This window comes from Callorhinus ursinus, unplaced genomic scaffold, assembly GCF_003265705.2.
Source record: "Callorhinus ursinus isolate GAN/ISIS: 27379988/994484 unplaced genomic scaffold, GSC_fseal_2.0 scaffold4, whole genome shotgun sequence".
NCBI lineage: Eukaryota > Metazoa > Chordata > Mammalia > Carnivora > Otariidae > Callorhinus > Callorhinus ursinus.
In genome coordinates this window covers 35,079,414-35,100,830 of record NW_027397066.1, presented here as the reverse complement: position 1 = coordinate 35,100,830, position 21,417 = coordinate 35,079,414, and the positions used below count along the sequence as shown (strand labels likewise).

Genomic DNA, 21,417 nt, shown 5'->3' with positions numbered 1-21,417 from the left:
AATGTGGTGATAAAACAGTGAGCCCCCTGGAAAGAGGCGGCCACCCCTCTCTGCTCCAGGCACAGGCAGGAAATGACTGACCTTCTGAGCTTTCCGGATAAGCTGACGTCTTCGTTTTCATGCCAAATCTCAGTTGTAGAAATACTGGACCCTGAGTTTTTAAAAAGTTAAGTGTTGCAATTGGGGGGAGTGTTTACTAATACGAGATAGAATCAGAAGAAAATAAATGGCAGTGAAGGGCTCTAGCTACTATTGAACAGTATTCTTCTAATTTAGAGTACTGCAGATTTTAGCACCATTATTTATACTGTCGGTTCATCTTGGTTATGGTCAACCAGAGCAGCACTTGGCTAGCTGTCTTTGTTGAGTACTTACTGTATTATAGCTACTGGGGTAAGCCATTAAAGGGCAGAGTGCTCTCATTTATTCTTTATAACAACTACTTTTGAGGAAGACACTGCTAAGCAGTGACAGACGACATCTAAACCCAGGGCTTTTTACTCTTTTCTCATACCCTGACCCTCTCATGGTCAGGGAACAACATCAAAGAGCAGGTTTATTCCTGGGATCAGTTTGGTAAACTCTGCAGGGATTAGAGTTTTGTGTATTAGAATATACTGGTCACTTTTGGATGCCTATGGTTCTGATCCTTGACCCATTACTGTATGATACTGTAAAAATTGTAAACTTTAAAGTAAAAGCTATAGGTAGAGATATTGTATTGGAAATATTTTAGTGTTAGTGCTCCAACTTGGAGTTATTCTTTTTTTAACTTAATGAAGTTGATTCTCCAAAACTCACTGTAGGATATTCATTGTTGCACTTATTCATTTGGTTAACAAGCACTGGAGTGTATTCGGTGCTAGGAGTTTTGATATTGAGGTTCTGTGGGAAAATGAATAAGACACAGCCCTGTCTGTGTTCAAGAATTTCGAAACAAAAAGATTGCATTTACATTAAAATAATTTATAATACTGACCACAGGACCAGGTGGTATGTCATTAATGTTAGATTTGCTATTTAACATTTTGGAGATAATTATCATTGTAATTGACTTCAAAGGGCTCAGACTTCAACTTTTCTAATATCAAAAGAAACTGAATCTAATGTTTTATACCTATAAATTATTCATCCTGCAAATATTTACTGAGTAGCTACTTTGTGCCAGGGACCATGCTGTTTCCAGGGAATGTAGTATTAAACAGAGCAAATACTAGCTTTGCCCCGATGAAATTTACTGTCAGGATAATTTGTGGACCAAACTTGACTTATTCCTTTTCTTAAATGCTAAGTGCTGTGCTTTCTACCTCACGTTATTGTCTTTATCATTTATTTTATCTTTTAGTGTCTATTGGTATATTCAGTATTATGCCACAGACACCCTAGTAGGGAAGGGAAAAAAGGTGTACTGAGCAACTTTACTGCTGTGACTCAGTGATAAAACACTAACAAAAGATCCTTCTATCATAATTTAATAGTAATCCTCTTCTTTCATTTCTTCTCCATAAACCAAACATGGAAACTTCTGCAATTTTGCATTATTCTAAAACTAAAGGTGCAGATTCCTTATCTGTTTATGTGTTGTTACTACTAACCAATTTGAAATCTATTTCTCCTGTGCTTGTAAATCCTTTTTTTTTTTTTTTAACATTGCTACTGTTATGGCTTCTGAGATGTTTTTTAAGCTTGTCACTTCCTTTTCACATCATTTTTGTGGCTTTCTCCGCCAGCTGTGGCCTATAATTCTTCTATGTACTGAAGAAAGCTCTTGTAGCACCAATGAGATTACCCTCTGTTAGTAATGTTTCATTGTGGGATCTAAAATGTGCATTAGGTTGTTTCTAATTCTTTGTATAATTTTATACATCTTTGCAGTCATAATTAATTTTTAAACCTGTAAAAATTGTTGCTAGTTAATTTTTTTGAGGCTAGCCACTTAAAATGATCATTTCCTCGGAAGCAGGCTTTTGGGAAGTAGTAAAAATGTTAAAAATGTCACCTTTTCTCTTTCCAGTTTTGAGAAATGGTGCTTGGGAAATTGTGCACTGGGAAAAGGTATGCATTGATTTTTATTTTGTTCCAGAAGAATTGCATAGATGTGTACTCTAAGAGATGTAATTTTTGTATATAATATGAACAAATGTCAATTCCAATATGAAAGCTATTTAGTAATTAATGTAAACATACATGGATTCTTCCAGTTAGTCACTTCCATTTAATAATTCTGCAATTTACTAGAAAGACTTAAAAAGTAATATTTGGAACTCTTTGTTTTTCATAGTATAATTTTGAGTATTGTTTTCATTTAACCATGAACTGTTTTGTGTTGAAACTTTTCGCTTTAATCATCTACTGTCCAAGTAAAAATAAAAATCAGAGTTCTAATATTTCATTTGCAAATTTGATTTCAAATTCATGTATTATGACTACACCCTGCTAATTCCTTTAAAAAAAAAAAAAAGCTTACTAACTAAACATCATTTTCTAATGAGCGGGGAAATCAGTTTCATAATATCAAGAGATTAATATCCTCGTAGGATGTGTAACGTGGTTAGTGAGCTGAGTCATAATTTCACAAGTGTTATCTAGGGGCTTTGCAGACCTCAGTTTCAAAAGGTAAGCAATTGTTACTAGTTCTCCCTTAGTTCTGGAAGACCATTAACTCTGGTCATTCACAGGCGAATATTTGTGACTTGGTGAGACTTTTGGAGGCAAGGCCACTCTCCCTGAGGGATTTTGTTTTCTGAGATTGCTGAGAACCTCGGAGGTGTGACACAGTCAGTGTACTTGCCCTCCAGTATTTCCTAGCAGGTTAAAGGCCATGCCCTTAATTCTACCCTGTGATGTACATAGTTACCTTGTATCCCTGCAGGGAATAGGATTCCCTCTCAGTTAATTGCATGTTTGTTGATTTTAAATCACTGGCCAAATCGAGATTGACATCTCCCTTTCTGGATATTTGTAAACTCACTACTCTCTCTCTCTGGGCTTTGACATAAAAGTAACAAAGAGGAAAATACCTTGATTGTGCTTTCCTTATTTCTGTGAAGCAAGGTAAAAAATGAGAAAGCTCAAAAAACTGTTTCAAAAAAAGATTCCTTTATGCTCTTCTTTGGCACTTGTGGATTTAAACATTTTAGAAGACTGGTAGGATACAATCAAGTATGATAAATTGTATTACAAATGTGTTTCACTGAGTAGGTTTGTTTGGGTAATTAGCATAAACACATATCCTAATAAATTGATAGATCCGTTTCTTACCATCTTACCCAGAGTGCTTGTTCAGAAAATAAGCAAAGTCAGGAGATAAGCATCCAAAACTTCACTCTGAAATTAACTTGTTAGAACATCTTATTTTCCTAATGTCTTTTTTTTCATTATTTCAAGATTGAGTGGATTACTGTAACTCTTCCAATTTTTCACAGACAAAAAATATTACCAGCCCATGATTACCCATAATCCTCGTATTCTAAGTGGTCTTGAAGATCAATGCCACACCTTACTTACCTGGGCATCCCACTTCAAGAGGCAGAGGGATAAAATTTAAAGTGTTACCAAAAGTCACCCAACCAAAATGAGCTGATGTTGCTTAACAGTTTGAATTAGATACTTAATTAACTAGAATAATAAAAGTTGGTTCAGTGATGAATTCAAGATAAATATTCAAAATTAACAGCATTCCTTGCAGGCAATATCAAGTTAGAAAAATACAGTGAAAGATCTCTTTCCTTGTGGCATTTGAGATGCTTACAAATAAATTTAAAATATGTATATGACCTTTGTAAAGAAAACATCAAAACTTGAGGTGTTCAAGATTCACGTAAGTGGGCAAATATGTCCTATTCCTAGAAAAACTAAAAATATCAGTTGTTCCAAAGTATTGATATAATCCCAGGGAAATTATTATTTTTCTCAAGAGTTGACTAAATTATTCATCTTAATTTCAAAAATAAACAGTTGAAAAAATAGAATATTTTGGAAAAATGAGCTATGTGCAGGGATGAGTAAAATAGAGAGCAAAAGTTATTAAAATTGTGTGGATCTGTTACAAAAACAGACATGGATGAATAGAGTAAACATAGAATGGAAGAAAGGGAAGAAAGGGAAGCCCTGAAATAAAGCCCATTTAACATGTGATAAAAGAGAGAAAATCATTGATAAAAGAATGATTTAATAAATGATGTTGGGATCACAGATTCACAGTTTCAGGAAATAATGCAGTTTATATCTAAGTCACATCCCATGCTAAAATAAATTCCAACTGGCTCAAAGTTAAATGTTAAAACATTATTTTTGAAAAGCCTACAAATAGAATAAAGACTTCAATAAATATTTGGAGAAGAGCAAGATCCCAAGGTCTCCGGAATTTGATCATATAAAATTTAAAACAAATACACAACAAAAATTACCACAAATAAGTAGACACCATATGGAAAATAGTTGTACCAAGTATGACAAAAGATTGAAACTGCTGTTATATAAATAGGAAATAAAGGTTGGCAGTAAGCAAGAAAATCTATAATAAGCAACCAGACTCAGTATAATATTCAACCCAGTAATGAAAGTGGCAAATTCAAACAATATTAATGTCTCATTGGCTATATTTATATTTTACTTATACTTGAGAATTTTTGTTTTTATGAACTATTTCATTCACATGCTAATGTGGATTAGCAGTTTAGGTCTCCATACTGAGAACCATAAAAAGGGGATTCTGGGAATTTATCCCAAGAAGATAATCATAATGTAGGGGGAAAAACCTGTACATGTATAAAAAAATGTTTACTGTAACATTATTTATAATACTGAAAAGTTAGCCTATGTGGATATCCAACAATAGGGAAAGCATTTTCTAAAAGATGATGTTCTACATTCTGGCATATTTTGTGATACATAAAAGCTATAATTTCAAATACTGTGGCATCACTGAAAAATTTTATACCATTCATTCAACAAATATGTATTGAGTATAGGTGCCAAGCAGGGAACTCACAGCAGCAAGCAAGACATATGAAGGTTCCTGTGTCATAAAATATAATCATAGGTGAAAAGAACAGAGCCATGTACACTAAGACATCAGCTATGTAAAAATGGTTTCTTGGACACTAAGTGGACAGGCATGAAAGCAGGCTTGCTTGTTAGGTTAGCCAGATTGTGGGGCAGGGCTTTTCTTTAGCTTGTGTCCTATTTTGTGCAATTAAAAATAAAATCAATAAACCAAACCCAAGAGTCTGATCCTTATGCCAAGGTAATACGATAAACCGTAGTGCAAATGGGCTTTAGTTCAGGAATTGCTTTCTTTGTTTTTCTCAACATGTGGCTACTGTGGCCACCTTTTAAGGGTCCTCAGAAGACCTGCAAATTTGCGCAGGGTACATCCAGCCATTCACAGATGAGCTGACTTCAGCTCTCAGGCATGAACAGTTCAGATCCTTCCAGTTTTGCCGTTTGAAGCCGTTTCTCTGTTGTATAAGGTTAAATTGCCAGTGTCTGCTTTTCAAAGAAAGTATTGCAATTACAAAGCCCCATACAAGGCACTGCATCTCCACTCTTGACAAGCCAGCTACCGTCTTCATTGCCCTTACCACAAAGTCCAGTTCTTCAAGGTGAGATGCTGCTGAGACTGTTCCCAGGCTTTGGAGATAGTTGCGAGTGGAGAATTTAGGAGGAATCCTAAATGTCCTGGCTTTGTAGGGAAGCATGGAGTGGTAGGTTGTTTGCAAGTCTCTAAAGCTGCTTTAATGCATGAGGTTTGCACCCTGAAATGTATTTCTTTGGATTAAGAATTTATATCACCAAAAATTCCTTAGTAAAAATATAAATATGCCGGGGCCTACAATTGAAACAAAGATTTTAAATCAGTCTCTTACCATTTGATAAGTTTACCCTTTTACATAATCCTCAGTTGTCGGTACTAATGTGACTTGAGAAGGCTCCTGGTAGTAGCCTAAAGCCCTAAATATCTCCTTAACCTCAGTATTTGGGGTCCTAAAGCTGCTTTGTTGGGTTGTTCCTCCACTGAGAATATGTGGTCAAGGAATTTTTGCCATCTTGACTTTTGTCTGTTATTTCTGTCTGTTACTCTTATGCACAAACCAGGCTGAAGAGGTGAATGCCACATTAGGAGCTCAGAACGGAAAAAAGAAAGAGAGGTGCTTGGATATGTTTGGGAAGTGATCTAAAACCTAGGTATCTTAAGCAAGGAGCAAGTAAGTTCTCTGCTCTCCTCATACTACTGCAAGAACTACTTTAGCTCTTAGTGAGCCCTTGGTTTTCCCAGGCCACTGAGTCAGGACATTATACCTTATAAGGTGCTAATGGTTTGTTTTCATCTTCAGTTTAATGACTACAAGCCTTGCTTTTGTCTTAAGAATGAATAAAGATGTGGGAAAGCAGTACGATCAATTCAGGATTTTTTAAGTCGAACCGGTAAACTCTTCCACTATAATGCAGACAAATATCCCAGTTTTATGAAGCATCTGGTCTAATTGGAGAACAAACATCACCACACAAGAGATTAAAGAACATTTAAGTGGTAGCCTGGGCAGCACTCTCTAAATGTTCCAGTGACCTGATACTTCTTGATCCCGGGTGCTGTCAGAGGACTATCCCAACACATTAAAGTCCAGTTTACACCTGTATTTGCTGGGTGGTGGTGGTGGTTTTTTTAATTTCCCAATTTGCACTTTTTCAAGGGAGGGGATGTATAATTCCAAGGTCCCTGGAAATTTGTCAATTTCAAATCATCCAGATTTCAGCTAAAACCTCTTTGTAATCAGAGCTTCCATAACCAACATACACACCATAGATTAGAAGACCTCCTCCAACCTTCCCCAACGTTCCTCCCCAAGGTGTATAAAGTAGACCACAGTGGGCTGCCTTTGACATAATTTTTTTTATCGTGATTCCCACTGAGGACACAGTTCTCTCCTTCCCCCCAGTAAAGTGTTATTTTGGGGTTCAGGGAAAAGTAAGGAGAGGAAAGAACAAAAAGGCTTTAACAACAACAACAAAAGGCTTTTCTTCTCTTGATTAAGTATTGAAACTTATGTAGATTTATTTGCCTGCTGAGAGGGCACTTTCATGTTGTAATGGGAGTGGTTACAGTGTAACTGGGTCAAGTCGTTACTTAGTTGGAGTCATATTGTTTGCTAAAAGCTCTGTGACAAGCCTATCACTTGAATTGCTCCTAAAAAGTTTCTGGCCTTATTTTATCTTTGTCTTTAGGCCGTGCTCACAAGAACGCTAACAAGTAGCAAAACTAGGAAAAGATTTAGCATTTTAGTTTTTTTTAATTTTTATTTAAGATACAGTGTTATTTTACTATATTTACTTATGCACAATCAGGCTTTGCAGACAGTCAGATAGAGGTTTGAGTATAAGCTCTTCCAGTCACTGTGATCTTAGGCAAATAGAAGCTAAGATTCATTTCTTCCTCCCTAAATTATGAATTATAACTAACACCTATTTCCTAAGGTCATCATGAGGAGTAATGATCATATGTATGAAAGTTGGTTTTTCTGGTTACATTGAGATTTCCTTAAATAGGGTAAAAATCGCACTGGGTAAATTCCTCCTTTTTATTTTTATGTCATAGAGAGAGAATCTGAGAAGTTGAGATGTCAATTAAGTGGATAAAATGGATGAATTTATTAAGAGAAGTCATGTAGTTGATAAAAACAAAGATACAGTGTTCATAACTTAAAGGACTGCCCCATCCTTGGCCTCACTCCTAGATAATTTTATGCCATTTTGTGTAGATAAGTGGTTCTTGTTTGCCAGTAACCATTTTTTACTGTATTCTATGCTTAAATACAGTGGGTTGTATATTTGTAACTATCTTTCAATGCAGATAATTAACCGATTCCCAGTTTTCTTTCAGGTAAATGTTGGAGATATAGTTATAATAAAAGGCAAAGAGTATATACCTGCTGACACTGTACTTCTCTCATCAAGGTAGAGATACCTACTGATGCTCAAACAGTGTAGAGGATGGTTTCTCTACCCTGCATTGACCTTGTGATTTCTCCAAGGAAATAAGGAATAAACGAAGAATTTAAAACCTCTCTAATGATTTTGAATGAAACATTAAAAAAAATCGATTGGACTTAAAGGACTCTTTCATGTTTGCCATATAGAATAAGTGATAGGTCCTATACTGTGTAATTCAAGTTATAATTACAGTTAGGAGTCTACTCTCTCTGGATATGTCCAGAGACTTTTCTGTGGACCACTAACTCCTAAGATTTCCTGTCATTTCTATTATATAATACATGAATTGGGTTCTGTTCATTTTATCTTACAATCCTTGTTCATGATAAATTTCTTTATGATGCATTCATATATTCCTCCAAAGTTCCTTGATCTTTATGGTGCATTAGTACAAGAAAATGGATGAATGATTTCTTTTTTTGTCATCATACCTTTTGAAATGCCATACTCTTCCAACCAAAAAAACAATTATTTTGCTCTTTTAAGTTCTAAGACAGAATTTTAGATAATTTTTGTTTTATTCACCTTTACGAGAGTCATGAATTAGTATTCAGAACATATGGCACTGTTACCCTTTAAAGAATGTGATTTTCAAATGGTTTGGGGTTTAAAAACTGTAAAACTAGTCCTAATATAAATTAAGAAAAACTGTTTTTTTTTTAATATCTTAGAGGTTGTTTATCATCATTTCCTTGGACAGTTTTATTTGTAAAATCCACATATAATTATGGACAGTGTCCTTTTTTCAAAATCTGTTTAATCAGGTCATTATTTAAACTGATTGGATTTATAACAAGTTAGTGAAACTTAACTGAGCAAATAAGAGTTATCTAGAGGTGCTGGTCCACACATGGCTGTGTGAGAATGACCTTAACAGTGAACTTACTATCATTGTCTCACATCAGGTACTAGGTCCACACATGGCTGTGTGAGAATGACCTTAACAGTGAACTTACTATCATTGTCTCACATCAGGTACTAGAGAAAGCTCAGGAGAAGACAGAAAACCAGGGTTCTTCTTATCCTGGCTTCATGATTTTGAACAAAGTACTTAATCTCAGGTCTTGATTTCACATCTTTTAAAATGTGGAAGATGGAGTAAATGATCAAGCTCTAATATTTCCTGATTCTCTTTTTTATTAAATTCAGTAATCTTTTAAGTTTTAAGAATGCCTAGCCAACAGAACGATGTGTACTTGGTGGTACTAAGTAAAAGGTTGATAAATGTAGTAGATGACTGACCATCTAAATGTCCCATGACAAAGTTCAAAATGATTGTGAAGCACTCCAGCAATTTAAGAAAGTAATGATGTTTTCCTGATTAAACCTGTCATAGAGACATAACATCATAGAGAGTATCATGTATGTGAACCATTACAGTATTTATTTTTTATATGCTTAAAAGTATGGAGATAGTTGACTACATTGCCCTGACTTTATACTTAATTCTGAATTGAAAGTTTTAAAAAATATTTTTCATCTCCCTCTATCCAACCCCAAAAACTCCCAGAAAGCTCAATGCTCAAATTTCTTAAAGTTTAGAGCATTTTTATAGGAGTTATTTTCTCAACATTAAAAACATTCACTGGTGGCTTATAGATATTGTAGCGTAGCTATAAATAGGGTAGATCAAAATAGTGTCTATATCTTTTTTTGTTTTTTGAGATGTTACTGTTAAGTAATCTCTAATTCCAAAGTGGGGCTCAAACTCACAACATCAAGATCAAGAGTTGCACACTCCACCTACTGAGTTGGCCAGATGCCACAATAGTTTCTATAGCTTAATATAGAATCCACAGAGATTAACTTGCTTCAAAGATTATTATTTTTTAAAAGATTATCTGATTCAGTGCATTTAGTTACTTAGTAGCATTTAAAGTATAAAGCCTCTACCGTTACATATTTCTATCCCATTGGCAAAATACCACCTTTCAGGTTTGTTTGGTTTTTTTCTCAAAAGGTTTTGCATTACTCTTGTGAACCTGCATTAGCCTTATGAAATAGGTAGAAGTTTTGGGATGCCTGGGTAACTCAGTTGGTTAATCGTCCAAAATCTCAGTTTAGGTCTTAATCTCATGGTTGAGAGTTGGAGCTCTCCGTTGGGCTCCACACTGGTCATGGAGCCTTCTTAACAAAAACAAACAAACAAATAGGTAGAAGCTTTTGTCCTCATTTAACAGAAAGTGGAATCTCGACTTTAAGTCTTATTTTTTGCCATTTAACTTTAGCTGATGACTAGGTCAAGGTTGAGATACTTAATCCCTAATCTAATCCTTCATTATGCCACACTGTCCCCTATCAAAATAAGGACATGGTGATTTTCACCTGCAGGTGAGCACCACTTAACAGTAAGCATAAGCAACAGTTTATAATATTTTCATTTCCAAATATTTTTCAATTATTAATTACAGTGCACCTTCTTCGAGGTAGTTTGAAATTAACGCATGAACATTGTTGAAAGTTAGTGTGTTTCATTGGTTTTCACTTTGACGTGAAGAAACTGAGATTTTAGTATATAACAAACAAATACATATATGAGTTTAGAAAGTATAAAAACCGAGTAAAATAACTCAAGCTGTTAATCCAGGTCCACACAGGTTCCTGGCATGTCTGTTTCATAAGCCTCTGAAAAACTTTCCCTGGATTCAAAGGCTTACCCTTCTAAGACAATGCATCACCAAGACTTTGTTAATTATTGAACAACTCAAAAGGCTGCAATTATGCCTTCTAACATCCTAAGATCCATATCTTTATAGCTTTGCATTAAAGTTAATGATATGTATACAGTTAACTTTGAAAATGTTTTGGAATCAGAAAATTTCTAATACTTGTCTTTTTCTTAGTGTGTGGGTGGAGGCAGGGAGGACTAGTACAGTATCCTTGGTTTCTCAAAAGCCTAAAACATGGTTTCCACAATTCTTTCCTTCTTGGGTAGGAGTAGATGGCATGAGAGTGAGGAATTGGAGAAAGGAAAATCTATAAAATAAGTAGCTCTCTATATAAAATCATGTTTTTATTTGGTAAGAGAGTCTTGTGAATAAACTTTTGAAAATTGGGCTTAAAAGCAAATAATCCTTGACTATATCATGTTTTCTTGTGCCTTTAGACCTGATCAAAATAAATTTTGAAAAAATTGGCATTAGACATTTTTATTAACATGTATTATTTTCTATAATAATTTCAAACTTTCTGTCTCTTTTGTCCATTTGTTTGGTTTTTCTTTTTTCTGTTTTTCATTTTTTTTCCATTTTAATTATTTTAAACTGGGACCTGTAGGTGGCAGTAGGGGAAATAGTGAAAGTGACCAATGGGGAACATCTCCCAGCAGATCTCATCAGCCTGTCCTCAAGGTTAGAACCACTGAGTCGTACAGGATGTGTGTATGTGGATCCTCACCCTACAACAGAGTACAATTACACCCAAAGATGGTTGAGTTCAATGTCTCTTCCTTTAAAACACAAAATTTTTTATACTTCTTGGAGATAGACATTTTAAAGGCCTTTTATGAATACAGTGTTGAATGCTGTTTGTCCCTCAAGGGGGCAGATTCAGCTCCTATTGTTATCAATAGGAGTCTATTAGGCATGACTGTAAAGGTAGATTTTAATTTCCTATACATCATTAACATATATTCGTATTTAACAACATGCCTAAATACTAAGGCTGAATATAATACCTCTCCAGGATACTGTTTTGAACAGTGTGAAGCTTTTCATGAAATGAAGTTATTGAGAAATTTTGTCTTATTCTTATATTTGAAATTTTCTATAAGTCTTATAGAATCCCTTCAGCAATTATGACTGTAATTTGGGCTTATATAGGGTTTACAGAGGACCCCCTGCACAAAGCTGGATGTTGTACATTTTGTACTGCATGCTTTGGGATCCGTTTTATCCCACTTGTAACTAGTGACAAAGTGCATGTTACTGTGATAAAGTTCAGCTGTCTACTGGTGTCTGTATTGTGATATGCATCTTGTTTCATTTTTCCACTTACTAATCAAAAAGCCTGCCTTGCCTTTCTGACTGTGGTTTGCGTTTTGGATGTCACCATAATTTGCTGAAATATTTATTACCTAGCATGACTCCTTATGTAAAACCTCTTGCTGCTTTTTCATAGCACTATTAAGAACTGCTTCAGTAACAGCTGTCTTAAAGGATTAAGAATGTTCTGAATTTGGATGCCTTTTATTGGCCCCACTTCAGATAGAAGTCAGCCATTTGACTTCTTAACTTCCTAGCCATTTAAAGTCCCAGAAGAATTGCTTTGTGGGGAAAAAAAAAAAAAGGAATGTTAGTCTCATTTTAATGTGAGAATGGCTTTGGATATATTGATCAGTAGTATTTTAACGCATTTTACTGCCAAAATATAGAATCTGCATTGTTCACTTAGCATTTGCTTGTCATTGTGCTTCTATATTATCAGAAGATATGTTTTATAATTTCATAAACCATTTATGTTTCAAATGTATACATGAATAAATTACAAATTAGTAACAGTTACCAGAGCCAGATTACTATTGTGACAGTAATAAAGAGCAAAATGTTGAATAAGTGACAGAATGAAAATACAAATATTAAAAAACTTCTTCAGTTGGGAAAAAAGTATCAGGCTTTATGGGAGGGGAAAAAAAAAAGTCCATAGAGTAAATTGAAGAACTTGCCAAGTGACTTTAAAATGAATCTGTAAAATATTTGATCAGTGACCATATGTTTCAGCAATTTTCACAAATCTGCAGGCCACACAACTAAGCCACATGCCCATTTCTGAAACTTAGGATTAGTCTGTTTTACACATGTACAAATTGAAAGTTGATTAGAAGATTGCAGGTGTTTAGAACTGACAAAATAGTTTCTAACTTTGAAGACATATGCTAATCTGAGATTACATTTGGAGTTACTTATATGATGTTAATTAGGTTTACTGTATAACCACGTGTTCATGAGATTGACATCACTCCAGAACACTTCTGATACTCGAGGATCCGATTATACAAGTAGATGGCAAATTCACCTGTCCTTAATTGCTGGGCATGTAAAGTCAGTTTGTGAAGGGGAAGGATATAAACAGTCCAGGGTACACAGACCCCTGCCACCATCTGCTGCTCACCACACTTCCCAAAAACACTCTGGTGGGGCCTCATGAAGTGGATCTTCTAGGTTCTGGTCAAGGAGCAACATAGCCAAGTTGGCTTGCTTTAGTTTCTCCCATGAGAATCTCTGAAATGACCTTAAATAGAACAGGAGCAGAAAAAAGAAAACAGAGGGAGAAGAGTGTTTATCTACTTTCATTTTAAAATCTGCTCATACAGTTTTTTAAAGTAGCCTTAAAATGTAAATATGATTCGTAGCATTCTATTCATCTTTTTTTAAAAGGTAGTAAAGGCAAGTTTGCGGAAGCAGCAATCTGGAGTTTGCTAATCAAACACTTTCCTTAACCAATTTATACATGGACTACAAGCATGAAATCTCACTTGATATTTTTGAGCTGAAGATAAATCTGGACACAAACTACTTTACATTTCAGATACAGCCTGTGTTGTGTCTATGGATGAGCAATTTAAGTATCCTATGGCAGGTCTAATCATTTACATTATCTTGAAGATCAGTACTGATTGTCAGGAAATTGCTTTTTGGTCGTTCTAGCTGAAAAGCTGATCCATGGATTGTTATGCATGGGTTCTGCCTCCCAGCATTTAGCAGTTAGAATGAAAATCATCAAGAAACTAGATGGCTAGAGCTTTGGTTAGAACAACAGGTTTCAGTGAGTCTAAGCATTTAAATTAGTTATTATGTTTTCCTTCCCCCACTAAATCTTTTGCTTTTCAATTTTAAACAACAGCGAGCCCCAGGCCATGTGCTACATTGAAACATCCAACTTAGATGGTGAAACAAACCTGAAAATTAGGCAGGTAAGATCTAATTCAGGTTTGCTGATTTATTACATGGAATCAAGAGCTTTATTTCTGTTATTGTCTTGAAGTAATTCTCTCTAATTGCAAATACTTTCTCATTGAGCCACTATGAGGATACATCAAGTATAATGGAAGACTCAGATTTACTTGACTGATTAACTGTGGTCCATCATCTAGATACTATTTGTAATATTTTTAATATTTGATGTAATAGCCAACAGTGGTAATAATACTAATAGTTCTGAGTGCTTTGACAGGGGTTCACTTTTTATTTTCCCTATTCCCCTGGACCAAATCATGGTTTGGCTTTGCCATATTGAAAAGACAGAGTTTCCATTGCTTGTTCTAAAAGTCTCACTAATCTCAGGGAATAGTTTTAGATTTCTATATTTGCTTCACATACCATCCCTGACAGAAAGCAACAGTCATTTAAAGGGACTTTAAAAAATGTACTCTCTTGGGTTCTAGGTGAATGATGGAAATAACAGTGGGAAGGTTGGGATGTGGTAGAAACAGGTCATCGTAGCACCTGAACTCAGAGGGCCCTGGGAAACAGGGGCCTGTCTACTTCCAGCTAGTAGAATCTAGTTGGCCAGAAGGAAGAACCATTTCTGAGTTTTCCTTCTCTGTGGACTGAAAGAACAGAAACATACTGACTCTTCTTTGGACATAGATTCTATTTATTTTGCATTCCCTTTTTTGAGATTCAGCAGACAGACTATAGTGCTAAATATTAATTTTATTTTTGGAAACAAACAGTTCTTTGAGGACTTCAAAATATCTTTGCAGACAAGTTTATAGTCTCAAATATGTTTTCAAACTTTCACGAAAGCTGCCCTACTCTTGTGTTCAAGCAGAGAGGAAGGTATCCCCTTAACTATGATTTGGCAAAGAGTATTGTATAAGGGGGGAGACTTGCTTATAAAATAGTGGGATCTCTTAGATCTTAAGGCCTAGATGAATTCAGAATCCCCCCTCCCTCACTCCCACATGCAACTCAGTTAATCTTTTGCTTATTTGAAAATTTCTAAACAGGGCTTACCAGCAACATCAGATATAAAAGACATTGACAGTTTGATGAGAATTTCTGGCAGAATCGAGTGTGAAAGTCCAAACAGACATCTGTACGATTTTGTTGGAAACATAAGGCTTGATGGACACAGGTACGTAAAATTGGTAAATTTTCATAAAAACACAGAACTCACTGTGTCTCAAGTGTATTGCTGAGTGTTTTCCAAGCCTGAGTACATATTCTTTTCTCATGCTCTAAGTTTGAATGCTCAAAGCATCTTTCTTAAGCATTTCTATATTACTTTCCAACAAGAGTCTTTTTGCAGAAATGTTAGCTCTCAACACTATGCATTTGGTACAGCTGAAGACTTCCTCAGGATTCCTGCCAAACAATTGTCCTGTTTTCAGGGACATTCCAGGATTCTGGCACATTGTTTAGTAGCTTATTCTTTGGCCAGAATCCTTATGTTATAGGCCTATCTGCAGTCTCCATGGCTTGGGTCCTTACCTGTGATCTACAGGTGCTTCAAGGAGTTTAGACTCTACCCCCAAGGAGTTTATTGTACTGGATAATTTCTTGTCTTCTTCTCTGTATCATTTCATATGCTCCTTTCTAGGCCGTGTTATCAATTGTATTTATCTTTACCATCACCTGATTCCTGCTCTTCTTCCCTTCCCACTTCTCTTTCCTGCCTCTTCCCTCATTGATTCAACCAGTATTAAACACCTAGTGGACTAAGCTAGTTACAGGTGTTAAGGAGATTGCAACAAACAAAAGAGGTAGATAGACCTGCCTCTGTGAGCTTACTTTCTTGCAGTAAGGGAAGGGCAAACAGACAAACAATAAAATGATAAATAAGAAAATTTTATACTCTGTTAGAGACTGATAAATGCTTTGGAAAAAAAATAGCACAGGACAAGGCAGATTGGGAGTCCTTGGGAGGGAATCACTTTGAGTTAGGATTGTTAAGTAAGCCTCATTCAGGAGGTAACACTTGAGCCAGGTGAGTAGGAAGTGAGGAAGTTAGCCGTTCACATATCTGAAGGGAGACAGAAGGAATAGTGCCAATTATTAGTTAGATTATTATATCATCTTAAAGTGGGAAAGCACCTGGAGTAGTTATGGAATTTCATGGAGGCCAGCATGGTTGGAGTGGAGTCACCAAGAAAGAGTAATAAAAGAAAGACCATGCAAAGCTTTGAAGGCTGTTGTAGGGTGTTACTCTGAATGAAATGGGGATCCATTAGAGGGCTTAGGGGGGATACCAGCAGTTCAGTTTTGGACTTAATAAGTTTGTGTCAGGGAGGCAGATAAATATGTAAGCCTGAAGTTTGGGATAGAGACCTGGGTCATGAGACAGATTTGGGAATAGTTGGCATAGATAATTAAAGCCATGGAAGTAGATGAAATCACTGAGGGTGAAGGGGTATGGATAGAAAGGTAAGGAGTCCCAAGGACTGTCCTAAGACTCTGCAACATTAAGGCTGAGAAGAAGAGGGACCAGCCAAAGAAACCAAAATCAGGTTGGTAGGAAGGCAGCCAAGGTAGAGTGAGGAAACTCTACCAAGGCAGAGGGAGTGACTAAAGTGGGTCAGATGTTGCTGCTGGTCAAGTGCAGTGAGGCTGAGAATTAACAGTTGGATTTAGCAAGTAGAAATCCTTGAGCTTGGTTAGAACTGGTGGAGCCTGAGGAAGTAAGTCTGAGATAGTGGATAGGGTGGAAAATACCAGGGTGAGACAGATTTTCTGAGGAGCTTTGTTGCAAAAGGGAGCAGAAATGGAGTAGCACTTGGCAGGAAGGGTGGGGGTCTTTCCAATCTCCCTCTTCTTCCTCCCTTCCCTTCCCCCCCCCCGACTCCTCTACTTTACAATATACCTTACCTACCAGGTAGATGTAGTGGACAGCTAAATGCACTAGTTCCTTCCACCAGCCTGAGAGATTGTCAGTGCTTTCATTATTTTGTAATTGCATTATTACAGTATTTGGATTCTAAAGGACATTTGAAATATACCCTAAACTGTCATCGTCATTCTGATCCACCAAAAACTTTCCTGTAATTTGTGAAGTAATTATATATTGTTCTAAAATTTGCACAGAGTGACCTCACAAAGTGAACATATGTTGTAGACTAATAATAGAGTTGGCCCTTTATATAAGTAATGTTTCTAGAGTCTGACATTCCTAACTGGCCCAGTTCCATTTCTTATCAGTTCCCCATCAAAATCAATGCCAAGCAAATCCACACAGTGGAAGAGAAACTTTGTATGATCATGCCAAGATTTAGGGTACAAATAGAATTTATATAATATGCTTTAAAATATATGAAAGGTGGAAACGTACCTTGTATTTGTAGCACATTTGATGTTTACAGTGATTACCCAGAGCTCTTGGAACCCCTTTGTTTGGAATGAGTGTTCTTTGATTCCATTATTAAGGATGAGAGTCATTGTCTAATGCCAGAATTTTTGGAATTCCAACTCTGATGAAATCTAATAACTAATTCTTGTTGAGTCCTTACAATTGAAAAGTTTTTTGTTTTTGTTTTTGTTTTGCTTTTGAGGAGTTTGTACCTAATTCCAATCAATCCACACCACAAATGCTGAGGTGACAGTTGTCCTATTAGACCCCATTGTATATGTGAGGGACAGTTGGCACATATGTACCCCAGAGCATAATCTAGCAGCTTCCCAAGAACTTCTTGGAAATGTGCTTTAGACCTAAGGTTCCCTCCCAACTCTGAAGTGCACCCCAAATCTTGAGATATACACAAGAGGGGTTCCCTTCCAGATGGGTCTGAAAGGCATGCTCTTCTACAGAAAGAATGAGAATTATAGACGCTGGATTCTTTTTCTAAATTGACATACACTGTTTCCTAAGGGTTTCTCTAAGTAGAGGCCTTCAGGTGCTGTTATTACCCACCCATCTGGATTGATTTCACTTGAGCCAGTGACCCTTGCATAGCTCCTGAAAGAAGGTCCAAGGCCCAAGCCACTACTAGCTTTAGACACCTACCAGACCATAAAAGCCCCCCAAAAATGAAAGATTCAACCTCACTTTGTCTCTACTGGCCAAGAAGTTCTGTGTTCTCTGGAGACTTTTCTTAGGAGGTTTCCTTCTTTTTCCAGAAGTTTTTTTTTTTTTAATGTATTTTTCTTTATATTTGACATTTCTTTCTTGCTTTTTTTATACTAAAATGAAGACATAGTGATAGGAATCCTTGAACTGTTACATCTTGTATAGTACATTTCCATCAAGAATCCCACTATATCTGTGATAACTTGTACTGTTCTGATATCTCTGTGTGAGGTTGTGTCAACCAACAACCTACCATAGTGGGTAGTTTTACCAAGAACCCACAAAAGACCCAATTTGGCCTTTATTCATGAAAAAATGTGGTTTAAATGAAATGGGATGGGTATCCTCAATTTGCTGTCATTTCAGAAGAAAGTTTAAGACTTGTTAGATGCTTATCATTGATTAGAAACTTATTCACAGTTCTTGGAGAATTGAAATTCAAATACAAAAAATTACCCTAGAGATTTTAAATACAGGATTTATGTCTGTAGGGTGGGGATGGCAATGTAAATGTATGATGAGATCTGTGTATTTACCTTGCCTTGTCTATTTTTTGAACCTTTATTATGCACAAAGCTATTTTTAATTAGGTGTGGGAGGGGGAGCAGATCCCCTAACCTCACCACTTCCAAACATCTCAGAAACCTAAACAGACTTACTAAATCAGGATAAGTCTTAAATAGGTTTGAAAATTAGCCTCTGAATTCCAAAACATTGCCTACTATCTTGGATTGTGAAGTTGTAGGAAATGGCTGGTTGGGTGCTAGGGAGAAGCAACCGAAATGCTTCCCTCTAGCTGTCCTTGTGTAAAAAAAATATTATTCTTACTGGTAGGAAAATTACTTCTTTTCTAAAAATAAAGTAAATGTGAGAAGGGCTATTTTAATAGCAGAACCTTCATTGGAACTATGTAGTAGCCATAGAATTCTTAAGCATTTTGGAAAATGTTGTTTCTAATGTCAACATCATCTATCATAGCACTGTCCCCCTGGGAGCAGATCAGATTCTTCTTCGAGGCGCCCAGTTGAGAAATACACAGTGGGTTCATGGAATAGTTGTCTACACTGGACATGACACCAAGCTGATGCAGGTGGGATTTTTTATCTATGAAAACCTTGTGGACCTATTCTCTTGAAAATGCACTATTTGTAGCTCTCTATGCAGTAGTCCCAAACATAGCAGACCATCTGTCACAGATTTCAGAGCCCCACTCTGTACATTCAGAATCTCGTTCTTCAGTGTTTGGGGCCATAAAATGGCTCATGCATGCAAGAATATGGGAAAGTTTCATCAGAGATCAACACTGCATGAACTCTTAATGATTTTTTGTATCGGTCCTCTGGCAACATTTACTCACCATTGCAGTGGTAGATACTAGTTGTCTATATGCTATGAGTGCTCTACATTAAAGTGTTTGTCTTATAATTTTATTTTAATACAGTGATCAAATTTTAGAACTGTTTTCATTTTTTCGTAAAATTAAAAGAAGGGGGGGCGCCTGGGTGGCTCAGTCGTTAAGCATCTGCCTTCAGCTCAGGTCATGATCCCAGGGTCCTGGGATGGAGCCCTGAATCGGGCTCCCTGCTTGGCAGGAAGTCTGCTTCTCCCTCTCCCACTCCCCCTGCTTGTGTTCCCTCTCTTGCTGTCTCTCTCTGTCAAATAAATAAATGAAATCTTTAAAACAAAATTAAAAAAATAAAAGAAGAATTTGTGAGCCAAATGTTGACCCTTTTTTGGTAGCATTTTTATGTTAAGCCATTTCTAATCAGCTTTAGTCTTAGCACTTGTAATGTTTACACGTGCCTGAGGATGCTTCTTCTCTGTCATAATATCATGAGTGTTCAGGGGTTAGATGGGTGGGCAAAACTATTTTAAGATACTAAATGAAAATCTGCTTTAAGGTCTGATAACTTTGGAAACTGTAAAGTCATGGAGACATTATTGACAGGCATATGGGACTGCTATTAATGATTCTACCCTAACCATAATGATTCTACCCTTAACCATTTTATAAATTCTGTAAACCATTATTTTATATCTATGATGATGTTTAATTTTCTGTCCCATGGATGCCTTGGTTAGCAGTGATGTAGCATGATCGCTTTTATCATTAACCACAGCTAAGGAAACTTACTTCTGTTATTCTTTATAGCCAGGACTACTTAGATTGTTGCTGTTACTGAATGCCACCAGAAATCTGGAAACCAGAGATCCTTTAAGCCTACTTTGGAACTTCCAGGTCTCTGGTTATGGGTGCGTAGGCCACCTCCTCTGTCTCTCTTCCTGAGCTGAGCTGTTAAATTCATCTATCCTCTTTGCTTAAGTAGTCAAGTAATGCCTTGTTCATCTTCCTGCCACAAGCAAAAGTTATGTCTCTAAAAGTATTATTTCCTTCTCTTCTTATTATTGTTTTACATCCTAGAAAAAGGCTTGGTGGTATAGTGGCCTTTAGGAAAAAAAAAAAAAAGGTGGTTAACATTTGACAGCTTATGACATCTGTGATTTTTTTCCTGTACGATTTTCAGGTGCCTACCCATGTCTAGATTTTGAGTTGTGACTGACTTTGTCATCTTCATCAAAATACCAAATACACATTACTAAATCGATTTGTACACATTTTTTATTGTTCATCTTCTTTCTTTTTACAGAATTCAACAAGTCCACCACTTAAACTCTCAAATGTGGAACGGATTACAAATGTACAAATTTTGATTTTATTTTGTATCTTAATTGCCATGTCTCTTATCTGTTCTGTGGGCTCAGCCATTTGGAATCGGAGGCATTCTGGGAAGGACTGGTATCTCAACCTAAACTGTAAGCATTAAAGTGCCTATGGTATTTATTTTTTCTTTCATTAAAACATGTATTTGTTTCACGGCTGATGGGATTTCCTATAATTCCTAAAAAGAAAACCTTATTGCCACAATAACTGGGCATTTAATTTTATTTTTCAATGCAATTTCCAGTAAAAGAAAGTAAAATGTTGTTAGTCTCTAAAATTTCAGAATCCTTAAAAATATAATGATTACTCTAGAGTAGTATAAAATGATAGGTTATTAATATTATTTTTGTGAATGTTATTTGTTCTTTAAAAATATTTTAATACAAGCGGTTAGATAGCTACCAGTGAATAAAGCAGATTGATTATATTTAAAGCACATGCTGGTAAAATGTTTAAATTTACTGTACTTTCATTTGAACTCATGAATGCAGTAAATTCCATGTTAATGGTCATCTTGTCTTAGGGAAAATCCAATTAAATAGGTTCTTTTTGGACTATCTATCCTTTTACTATGGTGGGGATGTACCATCCCTGAATATTTCTGGAAAATAAGTTTGCATTGCCTTTTTTTTAAATTTTATTTTATTATGTTAATCACCATACAGCACATCATTAGTTTTTGATGCAGTGTTCCATGATTC

The 21,417-nt window shown here is 36.0% G+C and overlaps 1 protein-coding gene across 5 annotated transcripts in view; it reads left to right on the top strand.

The window, feature by feature from the left end:
* Window positions 1–21,417, top strand: part of ATP8A1 (ATPase phospholipid transporting 8A1) — a 219,405-nt gene that overhangs the window by 57,215 nt on the left and 140,773 nt on the right. For 2 of the 5 annotated variants that reach the window (XM_073891594.1, XM_025887328.2), the window contains exons 6-11: window positions 2,015–2,055; window positions 11,269–11,342; window positions 13,834–13,903; window positions 14,942–15,069; window positions 18,973–19,084; window positions 20,643–20,808. In XM_073891594.1, the coding sequence (XP_073747695.1) occupies window positions 2,015–2,055; window positions 11,269–11,342; window positions 13,834–13,903; window positions 14,942–15,069; window positions 18,973–19,084; window positions 20,643–20,808 (591 nt within the window). Of the gene's footprint in view, window positions 1–2,014; window positions 2,056–7,882; window positions 7,957–11,268; window positions 11,343–13,833; window positions 13,904–14,941; window positions 15,070–18,972; window positions 19,085–20,642; window positions 20,809–21,417 lie in introns of all 5 variants that reach the window. The other 3 variants (XM_073891595.1, XM_025887327.2, XM_073891596.1) reach the window with 2 other exon arrangements.